The sequence below is a fragment of the Leuciscus leuciscus genome, assembly GCF_965113295.1.
Source record: "Leuciscus leuciscus genome assembly, chromosome: 1".
Classification (NCBI taxonomy): domain Eukaryota; kingdom Metazoa; phylum Chordata; class Actinopteri; order Cypriniformes; family Leuciscidae; genus Leuciscus; species Leuciscus leuciscus.
The window spans coordinates 2291824-2304248 of NC_138725.1; the positions used below are offsets into that span (position 1 = coordinate 2291824).

Below are 12425 nucleotides of genomic sequence, written 5' to 3' on the forward strand. Positions count from 1 at the left end.
CCCCCCCCCCCCCCCCCCCCCCCCCAAAAAAAAAATTGGCGGAATTTTTTTTTCTATATAGTGTTGATATGGCAACTAGTAAATACACAAAGTTTCGTCATCCAAGCATGTGCGGAAGTATTTAAAACAAGCGTGTTACAACTAGCCGTTAGGTTGTGCCCCGCGCTCCCCTAATTAAAAACTTTATCACCTTTCTGTCATTCCTACAGTTAAGCACTATCAGTAACAAGTGTCATAAGCACATTTAATAACAGATGATCCTATCAGACAATGTCCTTATTCATTTTGTGTGTGTGTGTGTGTGTGTGTGTGTGTGTGTGTGTGTGTGTGTGTGTGTGTGTGTGTGTGTGGAGAGAGAGAGAGAGAGAGAGAGAGAGAGAGAGAGAGAGAGAGAGTAGACCAACATTAAATCTTGTTGAATCATATAAGCTTATATTATATTTTATTGTCACACTTTAATGGGAAAATGAATTTATTTAATGAACAAATCAAACACAAACATGTAAGGCTTTTATTTGTACACATAACATTGAAACTATGGAGTGTGTTGTGGTTGCTTCATCTGCCAGAGCTTCTAACACAGGCTTCTGGCTGCTTTATTTTAAATAACCACCAGATGGCGCTGCTCTCGACACTCTCGAAGCTTTGAATCTTTTCCCGGAACAGTCAGGAGAAAGCCTCATGAGGCTTCATTTCCCCATCCCTATCTTAAAGACGTTTAAGCACACCGTCACGCCATGAGAACTTTGTACTGAAAATACTGTATCCGTATCATAAGCCACATTTCGATAATTGTGCAGACCCACACGTTAGCCTTGTAAATTACATTAATGAATAGTCTCACCTTCGTCCGGACAAGTTCGTCGTCTTCTCTTCTTCCTTAATGGACGATCATATCCAAGCCAAAGTTCAGGATATGGATTTTTCGTTGTTGGTTGTCTGTCCACAAAGTGGGATGATCGAGCATACATGGATGTTACGGGGCAGAAATTTCTAATTAAGTGCTGCGAGCCATTTTCTTTTGCCCTCGTTGTCGGATGGCATGGCATCCTGTGGAATGGTTTTGGACTGTACATTCCGCTCTTGTTGCTGGCTTGTGGTCGTAACACTCAGGCCCGGACTGGCCATCGGGAGCATCGGGAGAATTCCCGGTGGCCTGCCGACTAATTTGGCCTGCTGCCAGCCAGCGTTTTTTTTTTTATTTATTTTTTTTATCTATTATTATAATTGTTTTATACTACTACCTTTACCAGTGTCCAGTGATCATTTTCGAATTCGTCATTCAATAAAATTATTATTATAAAATAAAATCATGAATCTGTTAGTCTTGACTGGCAAGACTACGATTCCACTTTAAGCCTCAGCGAAACGGTTAAACAGAAAATGCGAGCATCACCCGATGATGAAGAGAAAACAGCCAGGTGGAGCAGAGAGGGAAAGGACAACGAGAAAGAAAGCACTCAGAGAACAAGCAGCAAAATGTTGCAAAATGAATGACCTGTTCAGGGCTTCAAGTGCAGGTCAGTTTCATCTGTAAATACTCTACTTTTCTCTTCGTTAACTTAGTATTGAAATGCTAGCAAATGTTAACGGTAGCGCCCCTATTAGTCACTCAAAATACTGTATGCTCAAGGAGATTAATATAATTATGACCTCCGCTAGTGTAGCTAGCGAAAGCGGTCACATAGGGATTGTCAAAGTTTTTTTTTTTTTTTTTTTTTCATCTACTGAATTTTTCGTCAACGATACCAGGGACACCGAAACACCGGGGAACATGAAATTTGGTGGGCATGTAGCCCCACTAGACTTTTACGGAAAAATTTCGTTTGGTCCCCGGGGGCCACTTTAATTATTAAAGCCTTTAATTATTTTACTCGGCCCCAGCCTAAGGATTTAGACCAATAAATGTAATTTAGGAAAAAATAGGGTTGTCCGTGTTTCTAAATTTTATTTGGGTCCATGGGATGGCCTGGATGGGTGTGGGATTTCCCGGCCTGAAATTGTGTCCCAGTCCGGCCCTGGTAACACTCATTATCCAGCCGTTTTTTTTAGCTTTGTGACAGCCTTTAACGGAACAAATTCTCCAGAGCCTCCACTATTGGCCATCACGAGTAACGTCGTCTAGCTGATGACAATTACTAAACGGAAGTTGAGAGCATCTTACCAGAAGTCACTCGCCGCTATGGCGCCCCCCACGGAGAAGTGAGGGAAAAGGTGAATATTATATAGAATGGCAGTTTGATTTAGTCTTCAAGGTGTTTAGATTAGAATTTTTGACAGTTGGTGAGTTTGAAAATGTAAACATTCCGCAGTGTTAAGTCACTCCGAGTTTTGATCTAGTTTAATCAAACGGACCAATCAGATCATTACAACTCCCCCCAGGCCTACAGGCCTTGACCACTATCAGTCCCTCTGTGCCTTTAGGAACTACAAATGCTCCTTGTGGGAGAAAGAGGGGGTGGAAAACAGTAAAGCAAATGTCTTTTGCTGTCAAATATCTTGGATTATTTTCAGTCCTACAAGCCTATAAACTGTGTTCAGATCAGAAGTGTTGAGCCAGTGTGATTAACAGTATACACACTTCTCACTCGTTTCACACATGTAAAGCAACACTTAACAGTGGGACAGTGTCACCAACAGCAACTCTAGCAGAATTTAAACACTGAGTTGGTCAGAATAGAGGAAGTTACTGTGAATTAACATACCCTCATCATTTCTCTCATACATGTCCAAAAGTTCTTGTTGAGAATGAACAGAGGTTTAGATGTTTTATTGATAATAATAGAGTCACCGTTATGGTGGTCGGTGTTTGTATTAGTTGGTCTCTTCACCCTTGACTCTTTAACATTAGTTTTCCTCTGGCTGCTGTGACAGTGTTGTATAACCCCATTGTGCTGGAGAGTAGAGAGTGTGTGTGTGTGTGTGTGTGTGTGTGTGTGTGTGTGTGTGTGTGTGTGTGTGTGTGTGTGCATGACTTAAACCTGACTCATGGGGACTCGTGTCATTGTGGGACCTAAAGTAAAGAGTAGTCAAGTCAAGTCAAGTCAAGTTTATTTGTATAGCGCTTTTCACAATACAGATTGTATCAAAGCAGCTTCACAGTATTAAATTAAAATAATACAACAAAGTTTGTTTCAAGAGGAATTTATTGATTGATAAAATTAAATTAAATATCCCCAAAATATCCCCAACTGAGCAAGCCAAAGGCAACAGTGGCAAGGAACCGAAAAACTTCATCAGGTGACCTAATGGAGAAAAAAAACCTTGGGAGAACCCAGGCTCAGTCGGGGGCCAGTTCTCCTCTGGCGTTTATGAGCTAGAGGCCGGATTGTAGTTTGAACTGTAGGATTATATGAATGCCTGGCTGAAGAGATGCGACTTTAATCTAGTTTTAAACTGGGAGAGCGAGTCTGAGCAACGAACAGTATCAGGAAGACTATTCCAGAGTTTTGGAGCCAAATGTGAAAATGCTCTCCCTCCTTTGGTGGTTCTGGATATCCTAGGTATGACCAAAAGCCTTGAATTTAGTGATCTTAAAGAGCGCGATGGATTATAGGGTGATAGAAGATCCGTTAAATAGACTGGAGCTAAGCCGTTTAGGGCTTTATAAGTCAGTAGCAATACCTTGTAATTAATACAGAGCTTTATAGGTAACCAATGCAATGATGATAAAATCGGTGTTATATGATCATATTTTCTTGATCTCGTAAGAACTCTAGCGGCGGCATTTTGGACTAACTGTAGCTTGTTTATTGAGGATGCAGGACAACCAGCTAATAAAGCATTACAGTAATCCAGTCTCGAGGTCATGAATGCATGAACTAACTTTTCTGCATCAGAAACTGATAGCATATTACGTAGCTTAGCAATGTTTCTAAGGTGGAAAAAGGCTGTTCTTGTAACATATGAAATATGATTTTCAAAAGACAGGTTGCAATCGAGTATAACACCCAGGTCTTTTACTGTAGAGGATAAAGTAACAGGACATCCTATGATGTTAAAGTTGTATTGTGCGAGGTTTTGTGGGCGGTTTTTTTAACCGATAAGTATTACCTCTGTCTTGTCTGGATTTAATAAAAGAAAATTACGCGTCATCCAATCTTTTATATCTTTAACACACTCTGTCAATTTGGAAAATTTAGCGTTTTCATCCGGCCGTGATGAAATATATATTTGAGTGTCCTCAGCATAACAATGGAAACTAATTCCATGTTTCCTTATAATATTTCCAAGTGGCATCATATATATGGAAAATAACAGAGGGCCTAACACAGATCCCTGCGGCACTCCATAGTTTACTGGAGTTATGATCGATTTTTCTCCATTTAAATAGACAAAATGGTAGCGGTCAGATAGGTATGATTTGAACCAGCTTAGTGCTTGTCCTTGAACACCAGTATAATTTTGTAGTCGATCTAAGAGTATTGTGTGATCTATAGTATCGAACGCAGCACTAAGATCAAGTAAAACTAGTATTGAGATACAGCCTTGGTCAGAAGCTAAAAGTAAATCATTTGTGATTTTAACGAGCGCAGTTTCAGTGCTATGATGCGGTCTGAATCCAGACTGAAACTTTTCATAGATATCATTTATAGTAGTGTAGGGTTACTTTGTGTGTGTGTGTGTGTGTGTGTGTGTGTGTGTGTGTGTGTGTGTGTGTGATGGGTAGGTTTAGTGTGTGTGTGTGTGTGTGTGTGTGTGTGTGTGTGTGTGTGTGTGTGTGTGTGTGTGTGTGTGTGTGTGTGTGTGTGTGTGTGTGTGTGAGTGTGATGGGTAGGGTTAGTGTGTGTGTGTGTGTGTGTGTGTGTGTGTGAGTGTGATGGGTAGGGTTAGTGTGTGTGTGTGTGTGTGTGTGTGTGTGTGTGAGTGTGATGGGTAGGGTTAGTGTGTGTGTGTGTGTGTGTGTGTGTGTGTGTGTGTGTGTGTGTGTGTGTGATGGGTAGGTATAGTGTGTGTGTGTGTGTGTGTGTGTGTGTGTGTGTGTGTGTGTGTGTGTGTGTGTGAGTGTGATGGGTAGGGTTAGTGTGTGTGTGTGTGTGTGTGTGTGTGTGTGTGTGTGTGTGAGTGTGATGGGTAGGGTTAGTGTGTGTGTGTGTGTGTGTGTGTGTGTGATGGGTAGGTATAGTGTGTGTGTGTGTGTGTGTGTGTGTGTGTGTGTGTGTGTGTGATGGGTAGGTTTAGGGGTAGGGTTAGTGTGTGTGTGTGTGTGTGTGTGTGTGTGTGTGTGTGTGTGTGTGTGTGATGGGTAGGTTTAGGGGTAGGGTTAGTGTGTGTGTGTGTGTGTGTGTGTGTGTGTGTGTGTGTGTGTGTGTGATGGGTAGGTTTAGGGGTAGGGTTAGTGTGTGTGTGTTTGTGTGTTTGTGATGGGTAGGGTAGGGTTAGTGTAAGGTGACAGAATATACAGTTTGAACAACCAGTATAAAATACATTATATACAAAGATAGCGAACCAGACGTGTGTGTGTGTGTGTGTTTGTGTGTGTGTGTGATGTTGATGTTGTGCAGCAGCTGCTGTACGTCTCTGATATTTAATACACACAACAGATGGACACACACGTGCAGCATCACTGTCTGCTATTGTTGAGCGAGCCAATGGGAAGAGTGTGTGTGTGTGTGTGTGTGTGTGTGTGTGTGTGTGTGTGTGTGAGTGAGAGAGAGAGAAAGAGTGAGTTTAGTGTTCATCTCTAACTCACTGGACCCTCATCTGCTGCTCAGGTAACACACGTTCCCTCTCACGGTCTGTCTCTTCGTGCGCTTGTTTTCTGCGCGTTTGAACCTGCATGTGTGTGAAGCCGATTAAAGATTACCCATGATGCCCCTGGCTGCCGCTGATGAGCCCGTGTGCCCGAAGTTCCAGCCCAACATCTTCGACTCCACCCGCTGCCACGACTGCTTGCGACAGAAACACCTGCACAACACCTGCAGTGGCGGCGAGCACACGCCCGGGCCACGCGCTTCTGACGCGCACAGCGACGAGAAAGACACCAGCGCCAAGGTGAGACACACATAGCGACACACACACAGAGATAGCGACACACACACAGAGATAGCGACACACACAGATAGTGACACACACACACAGACTGCAGACTGATGCTCGAAGCTGTTGAACAGAAACTAGGCATGCAATTTACTGCACAATTGTGTTTGGTTTGGATTCTATAATAATGACAGATGCAGTGTGTAATAAATTAGAGTAATTAATTCAAGTAATACAGGAGAGTGGACGTGCGCGCGCACATTCTCATTATTTATGAATGAAGGCGGATCATTTTCGTCTCTTTGCGGCATCAGAGTAACACGATACATTCACAGAGAGACTTCGACAGCTGAACACTGCCGTAACATACTGACAGAAATATATTATTGGGTGATTGCTATACACTGGTAAAAAATTATATGTTGGATTTTCTTAAAATATATATGCACCTTTTTTGCATCACACTTTTTAAGTAATTTTTTCAAAATTGGAATAATTTCAATTAAAATGAACAAGAAAACCTTTTTGTATACTTAAATATTTGAGTTCACTCAACATTCTTTACTTAAAAATATATGTAACGCGATATAATCTACTAAGTAATGTTAAGTTAACAACTTGCAATTACTTAGTAGATTCTATATATATTTTTAAGTAAAGAATGTTGAGTGAACTCAAATATTTAAGTACATATAACAAAGTTTTTCTTGTTAATTTTAAGTAAAGTGAAATTATTCCAATTTGGGTTTACTTAACGAATGTGATTCAAAAATGGTGCATACATATTTTAAGTAAATCCAACACATCATATTTACCAGTGTAGGGTGATCAGTGTGTTTTCTTCCTGCATGGCATGAAAATATCCTCTTCTGGTCTGTAGATGTGGCTCAGGTTCTTCCTTCAATGTACGTCTGTTGGACTTTTTCACCTGTTTTCCGTTCCGGCAGGTAAAATGGTTTGTCTGATCCCTCAGTAAAGTAACATCACTGTCCTCAACAACATCACTGATTTGAGGAATCATTCATGTCTGGAGTTTTATCAGCACCAGTGACTGATCTAACATTACCAGTGAACACGTGATTCACTCTTTGATCCATTAGAGCTGTTAATTATTACCAGACAGAAAAGAGTTAACACGTAATCATGTTTATTATCTCAGAAGTGTTCATCCCTATTTGACGAATACTGATATTTCAGCTGCTGATTATTCACTCATCTGAAATAATAATGAGAAGAAAAGCCACAAACCAGACAGAGTTACAGCCGTGAAACCCTAAACCCGTACAGTGTGTGTGTGTGATACTGCATGTGAAGTGCTATTTTAGTTGCTTAATTTCCTCAGAAATCTCCAGTTAACAAGACCTAGATTTAGTCTTATTTTATTTGGAGCAAAACATGTCTATTAGTGATAAAGAACCGCTAACATTACTAATGCTGAAACCTTGGTTTCTATAAGCTGGATTCACAGCATCATTCTCTTCTGATGCCTTAAAGTTCCTTCAGAACATCATGGGTTACACAGATGGTTTCATCGGTTATGCACGGCTCTCTGATTGGTTGTGTGTGTTCCGTCCACCAATCAGGATGACTCAGATGTGCTGTCAGTGGTCAGCAGCTACTGTGATGTCAGCAGAGGGGGGCGGGGCTTTGAGGAGAGCTCCCTCTGCATCTTGAGTCCCGACTGTGACCTTTATCTGTGTGACGGAGACGACGACCAAAGCTCGGACAGGTAAGCCTGCTAAAGAGCCCTTGAATGTTACTCAGTTTTGAAATGGAGTCTATGCTGTTGTTATGATATTTATCTTGTATTATAAGAAGTTTTTTAAAACTTTGCATTGCATACTTTGCTCCAAGAATGTGTTTTGAGAGTGAGAGTGTGTTGAGTTCTGGCCTCATTCTTTCCGTATGCAACTTTAATCCCAGTCAGGGTGACGATTCCGTGTACAGCAGCTCTGCCGGTCCTGAGGAATACTCCAGCCTCCTTCATCATCCTTCGTCCTACCGTAGAATGACCCGCTTGGATCCGCCGCCGCACCGGACGAGCCCCCGTTCCTGGACAGAGGTGCCTCAGAGTCGCCGGGATGGCTTTGGCCAGATCGGTTTTTCTCACGGTGAGGAAAACACCAATATCCAGTTACCATCCGAGCAGCTTGTGGTGTTGTTGGGATAGTCAGAGTGGCAGTTTGAGGTGTCAGGTGGAGTCGGGTTGCACGGGCTTTTCCTGGGTGCTGCGTCATGGTGCATGACTGTAGGGTATCAGTTCACATATTAACACAGGTCATGATCTTGTCTCTCTGTCTGCAGGCAGCGTGAAGGAAGGAAGGGATCGGGAGAGTGGATATTTCTCTCTGGGAAAGGCTGCCGGGAGCAGAGCTCTCCGTGATCAGAGTCCCCCTGCTCCTTATCGGCATTCTGAGAGAGGGCATCCCCTGCCTAGCAACAAAAGCCCAGAACCCAAAGCCACCATTCCATTTCGGAACCCGGATCTAGGCGTCCCCTCGGAAAGGAGAACCTCAGAGTTTCAGAACCCTGAGCAGCTCGCAGAAGACTATCCTGCGCAGTATGCTCCAGACCCGCTGGATCTCAGCGTGGAGGTCGAGGCCCTCGCCGGTCCCCGAGCGCTGAGTCCCACCCCGTTCAAACAAGCTGAATCGATCGGTTCCTCTGGCCGAAGAGGTGGTCGAAATCCCCACACGTCTCCCTTACGGCATCCGGGAACGCTCAACTCTTCCCAAAGAGGTTCCGGCCTCTCGCGTTCCTCTTCTCCCTCCCGTAGTACCTCCCCATTCAGACGGGCCGAGTCCAGCTCCTCTCTCAACACGGTCGGCTTTCGGCCTAGCAGTGTTTCACTCGGACAAGATCGGGGATCGGTCAGTCCGGCACGGAATAATTACTCTGGAGGTGTGCAGAAAAACCTCCGATCGTTTGCGAGCACCGTAGGCACCCTCAGTACTGTCAGTAAGTCTTACGTGGACCTGAGAGGCTCTTTACAGAAACCCGATACCAACAGCTCCTTCGTTGGGTCTAGAGAAAACCGCGGAAGCTTGTCGCCTTCCAGACGGAGTTATGAAAGTCCTGCTCTTAGGAAAACTGAAACAAAAAGCCCTTTGTATGAGCGTGGTCACGACAGACAGAGTTCCTCCCCCTCAGTGAACCAATTTGATTCAAGAAGCCAGTCCCCTTCCAGACGGAGTTATGAAAGTCCTGCTCTTAGGAAAATTGAAACAAAAAGCCCTTTGTACGAGCGCGGTCATGACAGACAGTGTTCCTCCCCCTCAGTGAACCGATTTGATTCAAGAAGCCAGTCCCCTTCCAGACGGAGTTATGAAGGTCCTGCTCTTAGGAAAACTGAAACGAAAAGTGTTACATATGAACGCGGTCATGAAAGGCAGAGTTCCTCCCCTTCAGTGGGCCGCTATGATTCAAGAAGCCAGTCCCCTTCCAGACGGAGTTATGAAAGTCCTGCTCTTAGGAAAACCGAAACAAAAAGCCCTTCATATGAACGCAGTCATGATAGACAGAGTTCCTCCACCTCAGTGGGCCGATTTGATTCAAGAAGCCAGTCTCCTTCCAGACAGAGTTATGAAAGTCCTGCTGTTAAGAAAACTGAGACGAAAAACACCTCGTACGAGCGCGGCCATGACAGACGGAGTTCCTCCCCTTCCTCAAAGGGCCGCTATGATTCAAGAAGCCATTCCCCGAAGGGGAGGCCGGAGACAAATGGCTCATCAAGTCAGATTCGAGAGGGTCGACGCAGTGCGTCTCCGGTCAGGAAGGGCTACGGAACGCCCAGCCAATCAGACAGAAGATCTGTGTCTAATGGGCGGAGTTATGACAGAAACAGCCCCTCCCCATCCAGGAAAAGTTATGAAACGCAAAGCCAAACCACAATGAAGACACCAGAAGCAAAGAGCTCCCTTCACAGCTACAACCGAGACAGCCGACACTCTTCCCCAAGTAGAGGTCCACAGCGAAACCTTGGCTCATCATCGCTTCGTAAGTCCGAAACGAGCCAGTCCTCATCAAACCGTGGCCCCAAGAGCCGCAGTCCCTCCCCCTTAAGGCGGGCCAATGACAACCCAAGCCAATCTCTTCCCCTTAAGTCAGAGATGTCTACATGTATGTCTACACTGAGGCGTGACATTGCAGACCACATCCCTCTCAGGAACACTGTGAGTGACAGAACTGGCTCCACCTCTCATGTAAGAAACTCCACAAGTAACCATGATTCAACCCCTTCATCAGGCCGCTGGAGAGGCTCCACCCACTCTCTCAACAGCCAATCAGTCTCACGCAACTCCTCCCCATCACGACACAGCACTGAGAAGAAACATATCAGCTCCTTTCCCAAATCTGTCCCTGTCGCCTGGGAATCGCCACAAGACGGAAGCAAGAAGAGCAGCATGAGGAAAAGCCAAGAGGTGCAAAGCTCCACGCCTAACAACCTGCGAGCGCCGAGCCGACACAGAAGCCCCTCCCCTCCGTTTCAAAGACACACCTCTTCCCAGAGCTCCATGGACTCGGAGTCAAGCCATCTATCCGCCGGCTCATCGGGTCTCAACCGGGAAGAATATGCCATGATGGCTGACATTCCCAAGGTCAAAACGGTCTTCCAGAGGGAGGGTCCGAGCCAGCTGGGGGGGATCGAGAGCCGTCAGAAACGAGAACTTTCCCGCTACAAACCGGCCAGGTGCGCAGAAAATATGTGGTCTTCTCAAAGTCATGCACACAATGTAAAAAAAGAGTAGCAAAGCCAGGGCGTGTTTAGAAATGTTATCAGAAATTCAGGATTAAACTGCAAGTAATTCATAACACAGCAGTGAGAGCTCAACGGCAGTTATCAAATTGGACCAAATATGAAATAAACGTATGAGTAAGGTAGTGGTTGACCGATATTGTTTTTTTGATGGCCGATGCCAATATCTTAGAGAGCAGGGTCGCCTATATATATATACTTTATATTTATTTGAATGAATATTTAATAAATTAAAAATAAATCATTTTAAACTGAAAGAGGCCAAAAACATAAGTTGGTCACATTGGGCAAACAGAAAAACTTACCGGTCGATGCCGATATTTGAAAAATGCCAAATATCGGTCGACCACTAGTGTAAACGCCAGAGTATGTGTAGAATATTGTGAATCAGATTGCACAAGGGTTTGTCATATCTTCAGACTCATGGTCGTGATGAGCTAGTGACCCAGGTGAATCTGTGTTTGTGTGTTTCCAGTCACTCCCAGAGCAAATCTCCTCACTGGGAATGGGACGAGCTAGAGGATGAAAGAGACAGTGGTACACTATCAAGAGCTCACTCGTCCAGCTCCCTGCACACACTGGTAATACACACACGCCATTATAGTTATCACTATAGTTATTATAATAGTTGCCATTGTTGTTATCGTTCTTGATGTTACAGGCTTCAGAATAATTTAGGTCAGTTAGAGGTCATATGTATATGCCACATTCCTCATTAAAATATTACACAGATCCTGTCTGCCTCCTGCTGATGACACTGCACTCAGTGTAGGGGAAAACCACACACCCTTGTACTTTCCAGTGGTTAAACCCAGCCAGCATGAGTATCTTATCCTGAAAGACATCAAAAACCAAACACACACACACACACTGTTTGCACACACGTCTGCCCAGGTCCATGATCATGAACCTGTGTCTCATGCATTATATATATATATGTGTGTGTGTGTGTGTGTGTGTTTGACAGAGAGCGAGTAGTCCGGTCGAGGAGCAGCCGTCCAGATCATCCGGACAGAAGCAGGTACAGTCACATCTCTGCAGAAACACTCGAGATCCGTCACCGCTTAATTACACCAGTGTGTGTTTGTTCTGCAGAAAGCACACAGACCCTCAGTGTATTTCTCCTGCAGCGTGGATCAGACTGATGAAGAACCAATGCAACAACAGGCACGTCTCTCACTACCACACTACACTCACACACACTTACAGGGGTCATTCACACACAAATAAAAACCCGTCATCATTTACACACCATTGTTGTTCCAAACCCGTTTGACTTTCTTCTTCTCTGGAACACAAAAGGAGATGTTATAGGCAGAATGACAGTCTCAGTCACCATTCACTTTCATTGCATCTTTGAACAGAACTGATTAAATCAACATCTACTTTCTGTCATACGGGTTTGGAATAACACGAGGGCGAGTAAGTGATTAGTGAGTCATTTTTGGATGTACTTCACTTTATGAGTCATCTTTTAATCTTAATCTTTTTTTTTTTTTTTGCTTATTTGACTTATTTTAACTTTATATTCATTTTTAGTTATGTTGGAGTGGACGCTGGAGTATTGAGTTCTCCCCATTATTTTAGTAATGTGTTAAACCACCATAGCAGGTTTTACTGTGAGAGTATTGTTTGCGCGCTTCTGATTGGTTGCTGTACTGCGCTGGGCGGTTATGATTGGCCGCTCACT

General features: G+C 44.0%; 2 protein-coding genes across 2 annotated transcripts in view; one reads left to right on the forward strand and one right to left on the reverse strand.

Annotated features, from left to right (window-relative positions):
• fam234b (family with sequence similarity 234 member B) overlaps positions 1 to 12425 on the reverse strand; it is a 208300-nt gene that overhangs the window by 155506 nt on the left and 40369 nt on the right. The window lies entirely within an intron of this gene.
• On the forward strand, positions 5627 to 12385 carry LOC309479682 (uncharacterized protein). The gene is made up of 7 exons (XM_082143884.1): positions 5627 to 5994; positions 7563 to 7708; positions 7903 to 8090; positions 8284 to 10669; positions 11211 to 11316; positions 11703 to 11756; positions 11831 to 12385. The coding sequence occupies exons 1-7, from the start codon at positions 5809 to 5811 to the stop codon at positions 11963 to 11965; spliced, it is 3201 nt and encodes a 1066-aa protein (XP_082000010.1). The 5' UTR covers positions 5627 to 5808; the 3' UTR covers positions 11966 to 12385.

Coding starts and splice junctions, on each gene's coding strand:
- LOC309479682 (XM_082143884.1), top strand. CDS start 5,809: ATGATGCCCCTGGCTGCCGCTGATGAGCCCGTGTGCCCGAAGTTCCAG. Junction 5,995..7,562: donor AGAAAGACACCAGCGCCAAG/GTGAGACACACA, acceptor TCCACCAATCAG/GATGACTCAGATGTGCTGTC. Junction 11,317..11,702: donor CCAGCTCCCTGCACACACTG/GTAATACACACA, acceptor TGTGTTTGACAG/AGAGCGAGTAGTCCGGTCGA.